The sequence below is a fragment of the Magallana gigas genome, chromosome 4 (assembly GCF_963853765.1).
Source record: "Magallana gigas chromosome 4, xbMagGiga1.1, whole genome shotgun sequence".
NCBI classification, from domain to species: Eukaryota; Metazoa; Mollusca; class Bivalvia; order Ostreida; family Ostreidae; genus Magallana; species Magallana gigas.
In genome coordinates, this window is record NC_088856.1 from 23170434 (window position 1) to 23189758 (window position 19325).

General features: G+C 33.6%; 1 protein-coding gene across 1 annotated transcript; it reads right to left on the minus strand.

Annotated features, from left to right (window-relative positions):
- Nucleotides 1-864: 864 nt before the first annotated feature.
- Nucleotides 865-18466, minus strand: LOC105325704 (protein Wnt-16). Its single transcript, XM_011425375.4, has 4 exons — nt 18219-18466; nt 16205-16434; nt 7066-7352; nt 865-2434 (listed from the first exon to the last, which is right to left on the minus strand). The coding sequence occupies exons 1-4, from the start codon at nt 18320-18322 to the stop codon at nt 1970-1972; spliced, it is 1086 nt and encodes a 361-aa protein (XP_011423677.1). The 5' UTR covers nt 18323-18466; the 3' UTR covers nt 865-1969.
- Between the last annotated feature and the right edge of the window lie 859 nt (nt 18467-19325).

The following is a 19325-nucleotide window of genomic DNA, read 5'->3' on the forward strand; positions in this document are numbered from 1 at the left end:
ACTTCTCAGCAGCGCTGCGTAGGTTGTCACTCTTTTTCCAGGCCACAATTACATTATACACATGTACATTAAATGTACAAGCAACTTATTGGAATTAAAAAAAAAAAAAAAGCTATAGATCTTTCAACAATTTACTTGTTTATTTGTAAGTATAATATCTTGGAGATAAAGGGAGATTCACCGCACTATGTGAGGATCTGACTCCTTCAATTATAAGACATTTTAGATATGCCAGACGCACACACTTGGATATGTAGAAGTATTACTTTTTACAAAATAAGAAACCACACCCACAAACTCTTGAGGACAGGACTGACCCCACCCCAAACCCAAAGTTTTGACAGGTTGTGTAATTATATATTAATACAACGTACAATGCGTAAAATGTTTCGGACTCGGGGTATGAATTAGATTATTCTAATTTATATTATATTAGAAATATATCATAAAAGGATAATTTGTAGGTCCTGTTCTCAAGAACCCGTGATTACACTGTGCAATTCCTATTTTGATATAAAATATTAAAAACATATTAAATTTTGCTCCCCTATATTTTTTTGAGAAGGGAGAGGTCAATACGGTTTTAAACCACGGTATTGCATACTTTTATAAATAATATGTATAGAAGACCAGTACACATCCACAAGTATACGATGCATCGATGTCTTTCAAAGTTCAGAATAACACTGATAATGTGGATTTAACTAGACTTGCATTTGATTAGTTATATGAAAGTCTTGATTTATTCAGTCACATTCTTGCTTACTCTTAACTCTACATTGAAAAAGGGGTCTTGAAATTGGTTGTTAATATGTTAATTAAACGGAAGTGCATTAATGCCAACTGCTTTTTTTGTAGTTGAACTAGTTCGTACCACTTATTATATCGTATATATATACGACGTGAAATACCGACAAACTGAAATCAGTTTTCAAGGTCGTTTTCGTTGGAGGCAGCAAATGCAGATGTGCATACATTGCAAATGTGCCAGAAGTTCATCTCTTCACCGACTTCTTCACTTGTCAGTTTGACTTATTATCTAAATCTTATACTATTGATAATTATGTGCAGCATAGTGCTCCTTTAAAGGGTTCGCATATTGCTATGTCGTCCATATATCTTGATTTCGTTCTTTTAGATTCGAACCCATAACTTTTTTATTTGTTGCAAGATCGATGACTGTAGTTTTTGTTACGCAATGTACCTTGTTTCGTTGCGTTATCATTAGTACCCTTTACTGAAGTACAAATAAAATACCATTGTAACAACTATGTTTGTTAATTAAATACAAGCAGATTTTATGTACTTTACTCATTTCGTTACATGTAAAAAATAGTAACAAGAAAAGAGCATGTACCGGTAATGTAAAAATACAAAATACAGAAAATTTCTGATGATGTACAATGAAAGTTATGATACAAGTGAAGTTTTGGACAGGAATATGTACAATAATTATATTATATATAGCACTGATTTTTAATTACATACTTTACATGGATGTCACAGTTTAAAAAAAAACGAATTGGGTCAAAAAATAATAAATACATGCATGGACATCATAATCATCTATTCTTCGACATGGCAATTCCATCCTGAGGCTTCCTAGTATAAAATTGTTTGAAACTGTCGCTCATATTGTTTGGTTTCACAGTACATGTAGTATAGTTACGTACGTATACATAAGTCTTTCAAGGTCGACCGAATAATATGAAAATATGAAAAACATCATATGATTCCTTATTACTCTTTCAAATGTCAACACTTCATGTTAGCTTTGAGAGTTAACATTTTCGTTCTTGTGGAACTCCTTGATTCATGAAAATTGCCCGAATCCACTATGATAGGACAAATTGACAAACTAAACAGCATTGAGTAAATTCGGAAGTAATCCGGAAAAATGAAAACAAGTCATTTCTAGTGGAATATTGCTTTGATCACAAAATATTAAAGAAATGAAATCATCTTGAGTTCATTTGCATGTGTGCTTATCCAAAAGCGTTTCACATGTTTTACATTTTACATAACAACACCAAATGAATTTGCATTCACATCGTTCCACTAATCGCACTACTTGAGTATTATAGCCACGCCCACAGCACAAAAGGTCACAGCTGTCTGACCCGGATGACGTCTTGTTACATTCGCGTCCCTTTGTTCCCAGAATTCCCCTCTTTCTATTTGCTCTACAGTAATTTGGGGATCTATGAACGTAAACCAGTTCCGTATAAGAAATAGGCACGCGTCGCTTTGTTTTCTCGGCTCTTTTCAATGTTCGTAGCGACCTCCTGGCTATTCGGATAGGGGCTTCATATTTTTGCTTCAGCGTCTCTCCGATAGTCCGAAAGTCGGAAAGTGATTTCCAACAAGTCTGTACTGCGCATGATCCAGAAACACCATGACAACGACATCTGAATTTCATAAGCTCTGCAACAATCTATAAAAAAGAAAAAGAATTGTACTTAATACAATGGACTGAAATGCATGAACAATACATGCCAATGCACAACAAATCATATAATATTGAATTGAATAAGTAAACATAAAATGGACGAGTGAGCATGCACGCAAATAACTTTTTTATTATTATTTGCTCATATGACGATTATCTATGATTTTTTTTTTATGTATTCTTTTCAAAGGAGTATAGTTGAGGTTCCGCAATATTGGCCCGACATATCGACACCAGTTGCAAAGGAAAATTTCCTATTTGTCTGGATCAGCAAACAACAATAATTGTGCGTTGTCTGCAATATGTGCGTGTTGCATACTCCCCATGGATCATAAAATTCTACAATATCTTGTGTCGAGCCAGACAACAAAGTTTCCTCCGGCCGGCAACCCTTTGGAGTACACACAACAGACGCTAGCTTACAACAATCTCGTTTTGTTCAATAATTAAAAACGTTTTTTTTATGGAGATATTTTCATTTGATCACGTGCTTGCCCCGCCGTATTGCAGACCATAAACTGGAACGTACAAACAATGTCCAAATCTTTATTCCTTTTCGGCACCAATATATTTTTATAACTTATTAAAGCGACTTGAAAGGAATGGTTGTCCCGTCTAGAAATTTCTATTATGATAGAGTGAAAGTTATTTGAATGTAGCGCCAATATGTCAATTGGTCATGAAGAAAGTCGAGCACTGGGCAGACTCAATAAGGGTACTTTACACTTTAATGGTTGTAATATCTGAGATAGGAGTATGCTGAATAAAGGATCAAACACATTTAATCTTTGTTGGACTCATTCATTATGGAAGCTGGACTCTCGACAAATTACCAAGAAGATCGACTTTATATTTTATAAATGATTATTAATCATGATTTTTTTTTTACCACACACTACATGTGTATCATTTTCGAAAGAAAAAAAACCAAATTTTTGTTAGGTTTAAATATGTTCTTGCATGTGTATGATTATCTTATACAGAACTCTTGAATAAGAAAAAAGTGTATATTCGAACTTAAATATTTTCCCCCCGAAGTCCCCAATTTCTATGGCTTTATAAGATTTAACATATTTAAAAATCATCACGGTGAATACATAGACATTTTATAACTGTTTATGATTCTTTTGGATACAAATATTTTTCCTTTCATGTTTTCAATAGTAACAAACGGTATTCCAGCGGAGCCGTATAAAAATGTGCCCAGCATGACTGTGTTATTGTGGCTGATATTGTACTTAACTGATAACATTTTAATTTATTTATTCAATCATTATATAGATATCTAAATGTCCTTTATTCAAGAAAAGTAGAGTTGAGAGATACACAGCATGACACAGCTAATGTTTAAGGGCAACATCATTTTGAATATGATTACCTTAATATCGACAAAATTTATTCAAAAAGATATTACAGAACTAGTTGCTCAAACAGAAATATAAGATCGATAGCATTTTAATTTCGTTTGACAGTTAAAAAAATATATAGTCTGCAAGATTTTTTTATCACGAACATATAAAAATTTACTATTTATTGAATGACATAGTTGTAATATTTTTCTAGTGTGTGACAAAATCGGGGAATTACCACGTGGTAAACAAGACCTAACAATATGTTAATCAGCATAAAACATTTTAAATGTGAAAAAAGGACGCTATTCAAGACGCAATAAATAACGCCATTATCAGTCTAACCTTTGGTCCGAAAGTCTATTGGTTACATTGATGGTCAGAGATTTTAGTCCAATAATTTGTTTGCTGATAAAATCTACAGGATCTTCAAACATCATTTTAAAATGTATCTTGATAGCAATCGTTCAATTTAATCTAACACTAGTGTCTTGTTCTTTTCCGTTTGTTTTTGTATTCATACGGGTAACACACACGACAGCAAGTAAAGGTGCTTGCGTTTCTTCTGATCATTTGTATGAATGAGTACGTGATGAATGCGACTAGACTAGCGTATGAAGACGATGAATTGGGAGTTGTGTATAGAGTCATGGCCGCGGTTGTTTTGATTGATGCGATATCTTATTTATTTCATTCATTTTTTTCCCGCAAGCAATGGTTTGGTTGAAAGTGAGAGTGTTTGAAAGAAACAAACTAAAAAAAATATAAAAAATAAAATAAAGAAAAGAAACCAAAAACAAAAGGACTCCGGAAGACTGGATGGTAATAGCTATTTTAAGACTATTTTTTAACCTCTTGGAAAAACGAGCCCCTCGAATTAATATATACTTTAAGAAAGTATATATATTTTTGAAAACTAATTAAAAACGTTTGGGTGTTTTCCTCTCCAAAATGAGAATCGATGCGTTATTTAAATTTTGTGGTTGGTCTTATTGGCTGTTGGCATCCTAATACTCAGACGGCGTTTTTAAGTCCTCTCTCTTTTAACGGATCTATCAAAATGTTATAGAACCATTTTAACAAGACCTTGGACTTTCGGTTGGACGTACATGTAGCTATCTTTTTTTGCGTCAAAACAAGTTAAAAATGACGCGGTTTCAAGCGAAATACGCACCGATTGCATAGTCTTAGCTCAAAAGCCAGACAAATCTTGTTGATTTCAAAGAGCCATGGCTGAGCGGCCAGCAGTGAAATAGACAGGGCTACGTCACATTGCTGTTTGACACAACTACCCAAAGTCCAAGCTCTTGTTAAAATGGCTCTAATACGTTCTGTTACATGACAAGTTTACGTATGTTGACTGAATCTAACGTTAAAACTCAAATATTCAGAAAATTAAATAATCAATCTGCTATGTAATTGTTTTGTTCATAAAAAGAAATAGTGCTATATATGCTTTAAAGGAAAATTCTATTTCTGTATCTTAGACACCAAATAGTTGGAATATTATTAAAATATGTAGCATCAAATATCAAATGTTGTATAACTTGAAAAAGTATCATATTAAATTCGGAAATATCAAAAAATATATAATTATATAACCTCGAAAGATGAACAGAAACAAATTAGGAATTGTAACTCTCTTTTGTAATTTGTCAGCATCATTGGGCGCAAGCTCCTTATTTACCAGATGTGAATAAGATATCAGTTTCTGACACGGGGGATAATTATGTGTATCAAATTGACCCTGGAACGGTAGCAAAGGGGGTGTCAGGTGTTCTTTAAAGAGATGTTAAGGAAGAATCGGAGGGTACCATTAGAATCTTTGTCACCGGGTCTTTTTATCTGTTCCTTGGGACGGCCTCCGAGGTATCAGGTCCTCGTTTAATTTCGCGGTTTTATTGTCCTCTTGTTCCATGTTTATTTATTGCCCTGGTTTATTTTTTCTCATGTGCAAGAAAGGGTTAACATTTGCACTGAATGAAATTTGGTAAATATCGGTATTCAATCCTCCAAAAGAAAAGTGATATTATAGTAGTTTTTTTTCCATTTTATGAATAGCAATGCTAGCATTCATTATACACATCTTCAGAATAGTTTGTTCTGACATATTTTTTTTGTTGTTGTGAAAATTTAATTTATTTCTAGTTTTACATTATCAAATTTGATTTTACTATAATGAACGGTTGCATCTTTCACATATCAAAGCATGTATGTATTCGAGTTCAACTACACAGATACGGTATAAACAGCAAATGAAATTCTTTCTCGTGATCCTTCTTTTAAAGCAAAATATTTACATTTGTCAGTCTTTTTGTTTGTGATAACAGTACGATTCGATTTTGTAATGTATAGTCCAATATATTCACATGTCGTATTGTTGGGGCGCAAGCGGGGTTTGCATAATTAAAAGAGAAGAAAATCACATCTATATGCCAATATTCTAACATCTAATTGTACAATTGCTTAAAATCATATAAATATAAGTAATAAGGAATGATTCCTTGAATATTATGAAGTGACAATTTTGGTAGGGGCGTGATCAAATCTATCATAAAAGCCCTTCAGACTTTATTGGATTTGACCATACCCGACCAAACTTATCGCCTCATAATACAAAATGAATGATTTCTTGTTCCTTAAAAAATCCAACAGCAGATCTATATCAAACATGTTTTATACCCCCTTTAGATTTTCCCTGTCTGTAATCTATTTTGTTTTGATTACGTAGATATATATTTGAAAATCAGTCCATATGACAATGTACATACATGTATACAATTGTTACAGGTATATTGCAAATTTTGAATTTATAAATACATGTAGATAAAATACAATTTGCATTTTTACATATATTTTAAGAAATATAAGAATCCAACTAATCCAAATTATTTTTGTAGTCTTTGAATACAGATCAATTAGTTCTGACACTCTGAGATCACGTGGCAAAGTGGACGGTTATTGTAAGGTTAAAGACCTTACAAGCTGAGTCCCCGATCGGCATATCCTGTTGTTAGGACAATACCATTGCAACATCTTGCATTGTATATCGTAATTCTATTATAATTGGCTAAAAGTGATACATATAAGAAAACCAGTTAGGATGTGCAGATCCCGTATGGGTAGCGCGCGTCCTAAGGGGTGATTATATTTGCCAAGGGGATTTCCTATGGTAAGTTATTACATTAGAATTTTTCAAGGGGTCCGACCCCACTCACTTTAGATATGCTTGGGAAAAAATTAGACGAGGAAAACTTCCATATTTACCTTTCTTCCAACTTCGTTGTTGTGAAGATTCATCCTGTTCCGGATGTTTTCGGATTTTTCCGATCGAGTCGACTCCGATGCGTCCACGAATTGTCGACTGAATTCTATTCCATATTTGACATTGTCACTACACCCACCCCACTTCCAGCCTTCTACCGTATGTTCACCTTCACGCGCACTGACGTCACACGTGCACGTGGTTAAATTTCCCGCCGTGCATGCTTGTGTCACTGAATGCACGACACCGGCACTTAAGATTGAGTATATAAATGCTGTCTCTCTTGTTCCTAAAAAAAAAGAAGAAAACGAATTAAACACACTCAAATTAATGGCAGAGTACTATATCCATGTAGTTTATTGCCACGTGGTTTAACACATCGCTAACCGTTTCTTGTTCAATCCTTTATTCATCCAAATAACGCATATGAAATCTGTATATTTCCATGATGATTTATCAAATGGTTTAATAAATTGGTAGTTTAACAAATGTAAACCATGAAAAGAAATATGATTCGTTCTAGTATGATAAAATTTCACGTTTATGTAATATTTGACACACATGAAATGCACATGAACGTTCTACAATTTTATGAATAACAATCATATATAATAGTATTTTCTGTTTTTAAATTCAAATTCATTACATGTATTTAGCATCTAAATTAGTGGCTCGATTGACTGCTTAAACAGATAGATCACAGATTACAATGTAATCTGAGTACGTTTCTTCTTAAGATGGAATCTATGAAAGATATGCATGTGTTAAGTGTTTATCTCATGCAATTTTGAAGAAAACTGATTTTGAGAAGGCACTTAACCTACCAATTCACGCTCGTGCACCTTGACGCAACCCTGATTTGATTAATGGAATTCCAGAAACATTTTTGCCTGTAATTTCAGAAGTTTTGAAACGCATCACATATTTCAATATTTACTTTACAATAAATAACAACTGCATTAAACCGCTTGCACTCTTACGACCAAATGCACGTGTGAAATACGAGCGCTGACTGAAAGCTAAATCTGATCGTTATCAAGATAAATTAAGATCACACTAGATAAAGATTCCGCATTCACAAAAGATTTACTTATTCTTTTAAACCAAGATGTTCTCGTAAAAAATGGTTCGTAAATATATGCCAAAATAAAATTTCATATTTCACAGTAAAAATAAAGTTACTGTAGCATTCCTTACAAAAAGTAGAGCACTGGTAATCCCTAATCTCAGCTTAACTGAATACAAACTATGCGAACCTTGGAGTCTGACACCTTAATTTATGTTAATCTCCTCTTATCCCCTGAACATGTCATGTATTAACTTTTTACCCCCTTTCAATGCGAGGCTTCGACGCCACATCCGCGCAAAAATGCAGTAGTTTACAAGTTGGGTAAACCATGATAATTCCGAAATGATAAACAAATAAAATTAACATTTTTGATTTCAAAGTTTTCAACTTCAGTCGTTGGGGTAGAGAATCCAAGCTGAAAACTACGAGAAGCAAATATTTGCATAAACTGACTAAATCTTTGAGAGAAATTATACCGCGATCAGAAAATTTGAGAGGTACCTATTTATATAGAATCTATACCCAATGCACATGCTGTATTCAATATAAATGTTTCTCTATATTCAGATCAATGGTCTTCTGAAAACTAGATTTTTCTTTTTGATTCACAGAAACTAACCAGCAACAGTTGTCATATTGTAAATTTACAGTATGACAACTTTATATATATATATATATATATATATATATATATATATATATATATATATATATATATATATATATATATATATATATATATATATATATATATATATATATATATATTTGTTTCAAAGTAAAATGAACTAAAATAATTATTTTAAACAAAAATTCTAAACGTAATACAACCTCTTTATGCGTATTTTGCAATATATATATTCTTATGCAAAATTGTTTAATTTTCCATGTGACCGTTCATTCAACATGTAGTTGAGTGTTGTATTATCTATACATTTATTTATACATCCATGTACTGTTGTATTCCTCAATTAACACTTTCCTAAAGTTGGGAGGATCGAGAATCGTGTCTTCGTCAAATTTTATAAAATTTAAACAGCTAAGCTTAGCGTATATTGATGAGAGTCAGACAGTTCGTATTGCAGACTGCATCATAAGCACAATGTTTTATTATGCTCTCATGAAATTGCAGCCTAAATGCATTCCGATACACGATAAAAGATAGTGTACAATATAACTATCGGCAAAATGGCTGTTATGATGCCTAAAGTAGTGCGTTCATCGTAAAAAAAACTTCAAAAACTTAACACCACTAACACCAAAATTACAATCACTTTAAAAGTTCAAAGGGTTCAGAAATACGCGGACATGTGAATACTAAAATAAAAATACAAGTATCATCGAACCAATAATTTTTCTTTGAAATAAAAGTCATAAACAACTTCTAATAATAAACTTAACCGAAGTTTTTACACACTTTTTACCCAGACCTACAAATAAAAAATAATACGGTTAATGATTTGAGGGCTCCTTATAGACTGCCCTTTATTGCAAAAAACAGAACCAACTTATAAAGCCTTTGTCGGGCTTCAAGACTTTGTTTTTCCCGCAACTTTGGAATAAAATTACAAGCTTTTACGGATATTGTTTACATAGAGTAAATTGGTTTTAACACAAATCGACTTCTTCCTATACGTAAATATTTCTGGGATGTCGTATGCTCTTTCATAAACATAACAGTTTTCTGGATGATATGGCTGTCAAAAGGCTTCAGAGGATCGAAAAGGATTCGATGGATTGGCACAAAAAATATGAAAAGGGTCGTTAATGGAAAGTAAGATGAAACAACGAAAATCCCAATCTCTTTTTGTAATGGGTTTGCAACATGTAAAATTACTTTGTCGATAGCCATATATAAAATAGGATTAGAAAAGTCGTTCGACTACAATATAGTGAAACGGGGTATTATCATGAGCATTGGGATAAGGTGGGTGGGAGAGGGGTAGTTTTAAGACAGTTTATATATCTATATTTACTGCGCATATGTACATGTATCTTTGTGTAATTCAATTTTGATGGACGGAATGCTTAATTGAAATATACTTCCTCTCTCTGCAATATCATTTTAATAATAAAGCGATAAAAAGTCTATTATGTAAGCGTTCCCTTTGTTATTGTTAGTGCAATTGCATAAACATTCTTTCATCTGTTTTAAATTGATAGTAAACGGGATTTTTTTTTTTGTCATGGCACATTAATTTGGAATTTGTGTTGAATTAATGTTGCCTAATTTGAATCTAAAATGTAAAAAAAAAAAAAAAAAATGAAAATCTGTTGAATTTAAAAAAGCCGTAGTGAGCCGGAATTCGATCTCTATGTAATCTCTTGGAGAAAAATCCGTACATGTACATATAAATCATATATCAAATATATCAATAAAGAGTACACATTCATATCTACTAATCCCTAATATCTCGTGAGATATCCAGAAGATAAATGTGATCCGCACCATTGTTCTACTTGTTTACATCAATAGAATTCTGAGATCCGCTCGCTATGATAGGCGTGTGAACTTGCGAAGTTCTGTTTGCTGCCTGATAGTGCCTCTGCTTAAGTTTCGGGGTGGTCCACTCTTTGAGGGCTTTGTCCTTAATCCACCCTAGCCGGATATCTGTGTATATCAGCAAGTTGGTGATTTATATCCAAACCAGGTTCTTTCTGATCTTTTTGGGTAATTATCAATGTCAGGCCAAAGAGACACAGTTTTCGGTAACGGTATCGGTAGCATTATCTTTTTTATTATCTAAACCATTAAAAGATAATGTTTACAAATTACTTGTCACAGATTAAAAGATATGCACTTTAATTCATACATGTGGATGATACATACTAAATCAGACATTCTTAACTATTTCATATCTATAATATTTCAGTTTCAAGTTGTCAAATCCTGATTTACTTTTGTTTCTTTTATGCCGATTTGTGTATTTGGTCTGGACAATCTCTCTCTCTCTCTCTCTCTCTCTCTCTCTCTCTCTCTCTCTCTCTCTCTCTCTCTCTCTCTTATCTCTACTCTTATAAATTTCATGAGATCATTATGTAATTTGTTCATGTTTAATCCACAGGCAGAAAATAGAACTGATTTTCCTTCATGTAAATCAAATAACCGCTCCTTCTTTCCGTCTTAACTTTTTTTCTGTCTGAATAGCTAGAAGATGAAAATCAAATTACATGTCAAACGCTAACTTAGGTCGTGTAATTGGTACCACGTGCTTTGAAGGCTACAGAGAGGATAGTTTTTGTTCGAATCATAAGTAGAAGAGAGTTATGAAAGTTATGTCTAATACAAAAACAAAATCTGCAAGATGAAATAAAAAAGAAAACGTTATCAAACTGCATCAAATTGATACCTGCTGCGCTAAATGTATAGAAATTAGATGAACTCAACATGTTTCAGTCTTTTTTATGTTTAAAAAAATAGATGGATGTGCATCAACAAATATTTAAAGTTCATAACATGAAAAAAAAAAACCCAGAGGAGAACAGTTAGCAATAGGGTTGTTGGTCATTATCGAACAAAGAACTTTTTTCATTTTTTGATCGCGACTCATTAACGAAGGGTATTTTTGAAGGTAAAAAATACACATAGTTTTTTATACATAGGCATCGCCCATTTTGATGAGATAAACTTCGCGATAAGTTATATGAAAAAATCCAATTCATCATTTTTAGGAGAATATTGCCTATATTAGATTGCTGAATTGATCAAATGATTTCTACATTCCGATTGAAAAATAGGAATTTTTGTGGTCCATTAAGATCGCTGTCTTTTGTCGTTAAATGTTGAAAAAGTTCTTTGATATGAGAGAGAGAGAGAGAGAGAGAGAGAGAGAGAGAGAGAGAGAGAGAGAGATTTTAAAGAAAGAAAACGATTTTTGAAAAGTCTGCATCCCCCCTCCACTTTCATACATGAGGGATTCTAGTGCATGGGTAATTAAAGATTGTTTTAGGCATTAGAAAGAATGCAAGAAAGAAAGAAAGAAAGAAATTAAAGGAGAAAAGAAAGAAAGAAACAAAGAAAAAATGAGGGAAAGAAAGAATAAAGAACGATAGAGAAAGGAGATATTAAGTATATACTATTCTTTTACAGCTACCTTACTGAGAAACAAAAGAGCTCGAGGAGTTTGTTTCTTTTATCTAAATATCTTGTTGACGTTACGCAATAAACGCCAGGATATTCTAGTCCACATAATGATTATTGTGCAAATCAAAAGACAGTTGAAAGTGATAGGTTCTCCTTTCTTCTTGTCTACTCAGCAGAGTGAAAAGCTGAGATAAATTAGAGGCCTAAGATTTAGATTGTTACAACAATTGTTCCCCCACCCTATCACTTCATAATCTCTTTTAACGGAGAAAGAAAAAAAGTAAGACCAAAATGAAAGAGCCATCGTTAACGATATTAACTTCATCTTTGGCAAATATAAAACAATTTTTTTTTCTGTTTCATTTTTACTGGCAGAAATTTTTGAGGCGTTTTAATCTGTCGTACAGCAACTTTCATAATTTTTAAAAAGACATATTTAAAAAAAAAAAACCCGAATAATAGCTTGAAAATATCATATACATTTATATATCTAGTGTATTAAAACAGAAAAAACCTAAAAGCTATGGATTAAGTTTTAAAAGCAATTTTTATAAATGCCATAAAAGCAAGAATCATACAGATATAGATACATGTACAATACCATTAGGAATTGCAGGATTTTGTCTTTTGCAAATAGAACCATTTTAACAAGACCTTGGACTTTCAGTTGAATGTACAAGTAGCTATCTATTTCTTGCGCCGAAACAATTTAAAAATGACGCGATTTCAGGCCAAATATGCACCGATTGCGTAGTCTTAGCTCAAAAGCCAGACAAATCTTGTTGATTTCAATGAGCCATAACTGAGTGGCTAGCAATGATATAGACAGGTCTACGTCACATTGCTCTTTTACACAACTACACAAAGTCCAAGCTCTTGTTAAAATGGTTCTAAATCTAAAACCTTTAATTCTTTACCCCCCCCCCCCCCCGCAGTTCTTAAACTTTCTCTCCGTCTTAAAGGCAAGAATCCTCACTCGACCTTATTCTATTTCATGCCTCACTGTTCGGGAAATTAATACGTTTTATGACGGCATTTGCGAAGCAGAGCTGAATAGACTTTTATTACGGGGGATTACCAGTTGTAATGTTCACACTCTAATGAGAAACAGATCGGTCCGAGAATCGTTTAACTTTTATATCTACACCAAAGGCAGGCCGACTCATTACCGTGTTCAATTTACCGCATACACATTTTAATGTCATTCACAGGTATGTATTTTTGGATAGAAGTCAAAGGAGGCCATCTCATTACAAAATGTGTGAATGGAAAGATACAAAAAAAAAATTATACGATTCCCAAGAACTTAGGTAGCATCATGATGTTTCACAAGTGTCTTTGGTTCGTAGAATATTTTTTTATGATAATGAACAGAAATTGATGATGATGAATGTATTAATTACAAATAACATTTTGATCGCCCAGTAAGTGGAGAGTTTGTGGATATTGGTGGCCGCACCCCCCCCCCCTTTTTTTCCTATCTATTATTATTATACTTCACAAAGTATGATTTTCTGGCGGTTCCCCTACCCCCCCCCCCCCCCCGCCCCCTCCACCTGCCTCATATGATTTTCTGGTTTTTATTTTAACCCGCTTCCCTTCCGTCTGCCATAGTGGCATTCGAACTCCTCCTCAAATAATTACGTTCATAATCACTATCATTCTTAATCTAGGAGAAGCCGAAGGATGATGACATGGATTATAAATCATAATGGCTTCATATATGTACAGTAGTTTTATCTGGCAATTGTTTGAATTTATCACAAAATAATACTCTCTCTCTCTCTCTATGATCTGTGGTTAACTTTCTCTTGTATTCCCAAAGAATGAAAATTTAACTTTCACAATTCACTAATAATTATTGCACATCAACTAAAAAAAAGGCGAGCAATAAGTCAATCTCACCTACCCCGTCTGAGATTCATAGTGGTTGTTAAGGAACTAGTCGATATTGGGGGAAACTTTTTGGAATTCTGTTTATAAATTTAACACTCTATGTGCGATTATTCGTCTACAAACTTTGTCAAACAGGGACAAACTCGTAGGAAATCGAATTCCAAAAACACTGGCAATGTCTGCCGATTAAGATATCAATAAATTTACGTTTTCATTTTGTTTTCATTTTCTACTTTAAAATCTTGGTGATAATGTTACACGGTGATAAAAGGTAACAGTTTTACGATGTTTTGCGAGTTCCTTGTACACAATCGCGTCGTGGTGTATTACGTCTGCTATCAGGAGCTACGAGAGATTAATTCCCGCCAAAGGACGCAGGTCGTCTGCTAGAAGCGAGTGTCGCAGGGTTGCCCGTCTCGTAAATTTACTTGATTATATTGAAGCGAGTCCTATTTACATAACAACTGATCCTTATATTCAACGAACTAGATAAATGAATTCCTTCAGCTTTCAATAAATAAAAAAAATGTCCTACCCGAAACAAATACCCAAGGTGAATTATTTTCAACAGCGGAGGGATATGGCGACAAAGAGATGCCGAAAAGATGATCGAGCGATGACACAGGTCAATGAGTTCAAATTTATTCACACCTGATTAATTTATGCAAATTAGCTATTGATGATGGATAGGGTGGAAGAAAGTTTGTGATTGAAATGCATAATATTAATCACGCTTGTTTAAATTCCAAGTGACGAGGTGGAATTCAAATTTTGATTCTCGCCAAGTTGATCCTCGTTTTATATATCAGACTTCTTTTGGGTGTTTTATTTTCTAAACATAAATTCCAAAACTTTATATCTTAATTCTCCGCAAGGAAATATTAAGTCAATAAAAATATTATCTGGGTATATCACGTGTATTTAGCCGTAAGCCGTGCAAGTTGAGAATAGGTATCTCATATTGCACAGGCTTGTGAATGACATCTCTATCTATTCATTTATTTGATATAACGAAAGAAAAATAGAGGGAGTAGTACATGCATATATCTATCTTTGTTGAGATTTTAAAGCCATTGGTAAAAATTCTATTGAAGATAATGAAAAACCAACTGCTCAACAAATTCCTCTGCAACAATTGTACACTTTATGAATCAACAAACTCGGTCTTTGAGAAATTGCTTAAATGGTCAATTTTCCGAGCTATATATCACAATGGCATGCAAATGTATTATGCATTTCCTACATGGCGCAGGAAGCCAATATTTGGTTGACACAAACAATGAGCAGGTATTCACACTACTGGCCCGGCCATCTACAATATTCCCATTGTTACACAGAAGTTGTGATGTGGGCGACAGGTGCGCAAAAGGGGGTGAGGGATAGAGAGAAAAGAAAGAGAGAAAGACAATCCACGGTATTAGCATTTATTGTCCCTTTCAGCCGACCCCCTATTCAATACAACAACATTTAATGTCCGAAATATTTCACATCAAAGATAGTCAACATGGGCGCTCGAGAGCCGATGTTTGTTTAAGATGTCAGTGGAAGAAAAAAAAAGTGGCTAAATATGTTTTAATGGAAAGTTGAGAAAGTTTAAATAGCTGGAATAGTTTGTGTATTCGCAAGCAAATAAAAGTTTCTTTTATCCATGGCACTTGCGAATTTTCTTCTCTTTTGACTCTGACAGTTAGTATGTAAGTTTCTTGCTATGTTTCCCCACCCACGGAGAGAAAGCGTGGGAAATGATATCAATAATCATGGACCAATATATAATTGCGTATATAAATGTACATTCATGTTAATTTGTTTTACCAGTATTTTTAAGAGCCTTTTATATGTCTGTATATCATTCTTTTAGCCAGAATGTCATCATTTAAATTCACTTGTACTTGATAAAATCAGCATTTTAAAGTGATGTTCTCTGTCAAATCCATAAATGAACATTCAGATTTCTTATCTTCTTTTACCCCCCCCCCCCAAAAAAAAAAACCCAACAAAATTTCATTTGCCCAGCAATTTTTTCTTCATTTTACACAAGTATTAATGCATATATAATTAAATTAATATGAATTAAAAAAATAACAATACATACCTTTTTTAAGAACATGTCCGAAAACAGAATAGTTTGAACTGAGGGTACAATTCCATCGTTCACTACTGAATTGCGCCTGGCATTCGTAGATGGCCTTTTTCGCGCCTTCTCTGACCCCCCGAAGCGCCTGGGGATTCTGTAGACACAGGGATTTCTGCTGGTCAACCAGACCAGGGAAGTTATTGCAGATATTGTCTCTGGGAGCTGTGATGGACGAGACCCCAAGATACCTGCAGCAGAACAGATAGATTTTTCTTGTGTTTCTTTTTAACTTGAATATTTTCACGTTAATCCATCGCCATAAATTTTCAGATAAATAGACAGGATTTTGATAGGAAGCAAAGGCGTTTGAAGTAATGTGTTCGAAGAAAAAATAAGCAAGCAATAAATCAATTTTTGAATTTAGAAAAAATGCAGGTAATTTAATTTTTTATCTATCGTCAACAATGTTTTAATTATTGATGATATGATCAACTTCTTCTTGTACTTACCCAATTCTGCAGTGGTATATTTGTTTGTTTGTATGTGTATGTGGTAATGCGATTTTTTAAACAAATCAAAATATATTTAAGAAGAAAATTAAATTTCAAACGGATCATATTTTTGCAAAAGTAATTTCACAAAAAAGAAAAAAAAAACAACTCCGGAAAGCTCAATAGATGTTGATGACGAAAACGTGAACATAATTGCCATCAATTTCATCTGTCCGTAGACCATCCCTCAGAATAGATTTATTTATTGCTGTCATTTTTATCATTTTACACCCGTAGACCGTGAAATCAAACACAATTGCGTTTTTGTTATATAAGAAAAAGTTATAATACACATGTCTGTTTAATAAAAAGTGAAAGTAACTAGGATTGTCAATAGGGGAGAAAGATGCATAAATTTAAAGGAGAATGAAAATCTAATTTTTGTACTTTTTAAGGCACTGAAACGAGAAATTTGTCTAAAACTCTGCCCGTATAATACGTAAAGGTTTTCGATCATTTCGTATACAAGAAAGGGAATTAGCCGTGTCTAAATATGCGTATATATAAAGTTTCTTGTCACCTATTATACGCCACCATCTAAAACACTTGATACTATGACATATTTCAGCTGATAAATAAAGAGGTGAACGCGAACATTGGGGTAGCTAAATTACTGTATTAGGTAACCCCACACATAAAAAAAAGAAGTTTAGATAAACTTTTCCATTAGACAAAGAGACTAGGCAATCAGAAAATAAATACGCACTGTGCTGAAAAATTACAAACTACACAGCAGAAGTGCAAACAAACGCTGTACAATGATCTGGGCGCATATTTGCATATTTTTCTTTTACTTCATTCCTAAATTGAATCCTTCTCGCGTTCACGATGTCAAGAAAAGATACAAATTAGTCCTCAAGTGGCAATTATTGGCACCCGAGGATGTGACTTAAAATATATTAAGCCCTCACACGTTTTGTTCGTTTACCCGTAAATTGTCAAATTTATCAACTTGAAACTATTCATGTTAACGATAAATGTTTCTCTGTTTTGTCAGTAGCCCAAGGCCTGGGTGGGACGTTTTGATGGCCATCCTGAAAAATATACACTCGAGGCAAACAAACAGGGTACTCAGGGGTAAGAGCTACCCTACACGCGCGCACATGCTTTGGATTTTTTTTAGACCCATTCCCCAGTTCTTTTCGTCCAAAACCTTGCAAATATTACGTTAAGACTCCATGGAATACAGCGTTTCTTCTCTGTCATCCATCTTTCATGTTTACTTTAGTTTCAATGATCAATCAAATAAGTCTATCAATTATGATTATTGATTGTTTGTGCGTCAGCTCCCAAATGAACAATCGTCTCACAAATGATTTTTACATTTTTTGTTTAAAAAAAAGGCAGATTTAAACTGAACTAAAATTCGACATTCTTGACTTCTTTTATTTAAAATAATTAAATACGTTGATATTAGGGTACAATTCTGAGGTTGGTTCGGTAATAAAAAATAAATAAATGAAAAAGAAAAACCAACTTACATCCAATTTCCGAAAGTATGGGATGGCGAAATTAATATCCAGATAAAAAGACAGAACCTTGCAAAGCATAAAAATGGCTCGACTGAATTCCTTTTCATTGTCATCACGGAAATGAAATCCAATGCTTAAAACAAATCACATCCGTGGGCACTTCGTATCGATACATTGGAGAGGGTTTACTGTGTCAATGGTGCCGCGGATACACCACTACACCTTGGTCGTTATTTAGTATGCATGGAGGGATTTACCAAACTCTATAGTTAGAGATACGCTGCAATGTTACAGGTGACGCGATTGGCTATTGTGTACGTCACGTGACAATGCGGCTGACTGTTTAAAGAATAGGTAAACCAAAATTTGCTTTAAACTGTTAAAATGATGTATTTCATTTATGGGTGTATACATAATGTGGTTTTGCCCACACAGGCGGGTTTTATTTTTGTTTCTTTTAGTATTTTGTAAACAAACGTGTAAATGTTTGAACGTTAGAATCAACATATCACTTTCGCGTAAACGCTCTCAGCTTGTAAATGTAGTTTCAAAACAAACATTTCTCATTATGTTTCAGTACAGTTGGGGGTATATTCTTCCTATTTTGCTGTAAAATGAAAACAAACTTTTACGACGGTTGTGTTTAAAAGCAGTTCATTTCGTGCAAGTCTGTGAGAGTTTCGGGGGGTAGTTCATGATCAGGCATAGCCTGGACGATAACACTTATCAGCGTTTCCTTTCATCTCGATATTGTTTTACGACGCAGGTGCGAAGTTTTTGCGTGCGATATTATCGTATAAGGTGCTATAGTCGTAGAATCATTAAGAACGGTGACCAAATGCGATTGATGTGCGATACATGTATTTGTTTAGACATTTGTTTACAAAAACACAGTCAAGCATTTTAAAAAGTTTCTGGATGAATAGCATTTGCTGCCGCGGAATGCAAAGGAAACCTTTTCAGTCTTCGGATAATATTGTTGAAGCCATCAGTAAAAAAAAGGCATTTGCTATGGATATTATTTTGAAATTGAAACAATGGAAAATTTAAATATATTTCAAAATAAATCAAATTCCTATGAACCATATTATTGCAATTGTTAATATTAAAAGTTTA

What these genes read in the sequence shown, in the direction of transcription:
- LOC105325704 (XM_011425375.4), bottom strand. Translation starts at nt 18,322, where the DNA reads ATGACAATGAAAAGGAATTCAGTCGAGCCATTTTTATGCTTTGCAAGG. An exon ending in CGGACATGTTCTTAAAAAAG is followed by an intron (nt 7,353 to 16,204) that starts GTATGTATTGTT and finishes CTTTTTTTTTAG; the next exon opens with GAACAAGAGAGACAGCATTT. An exon ending in ACAACGAAGTTGGAAGAAAG is followed by an intron (nt 2,435 to 7,065) that starts GTAAATATGGAA and finishes TCTTTTTTATAG; the next exon opens with ATTGTTGCAGAGCTTATGAA.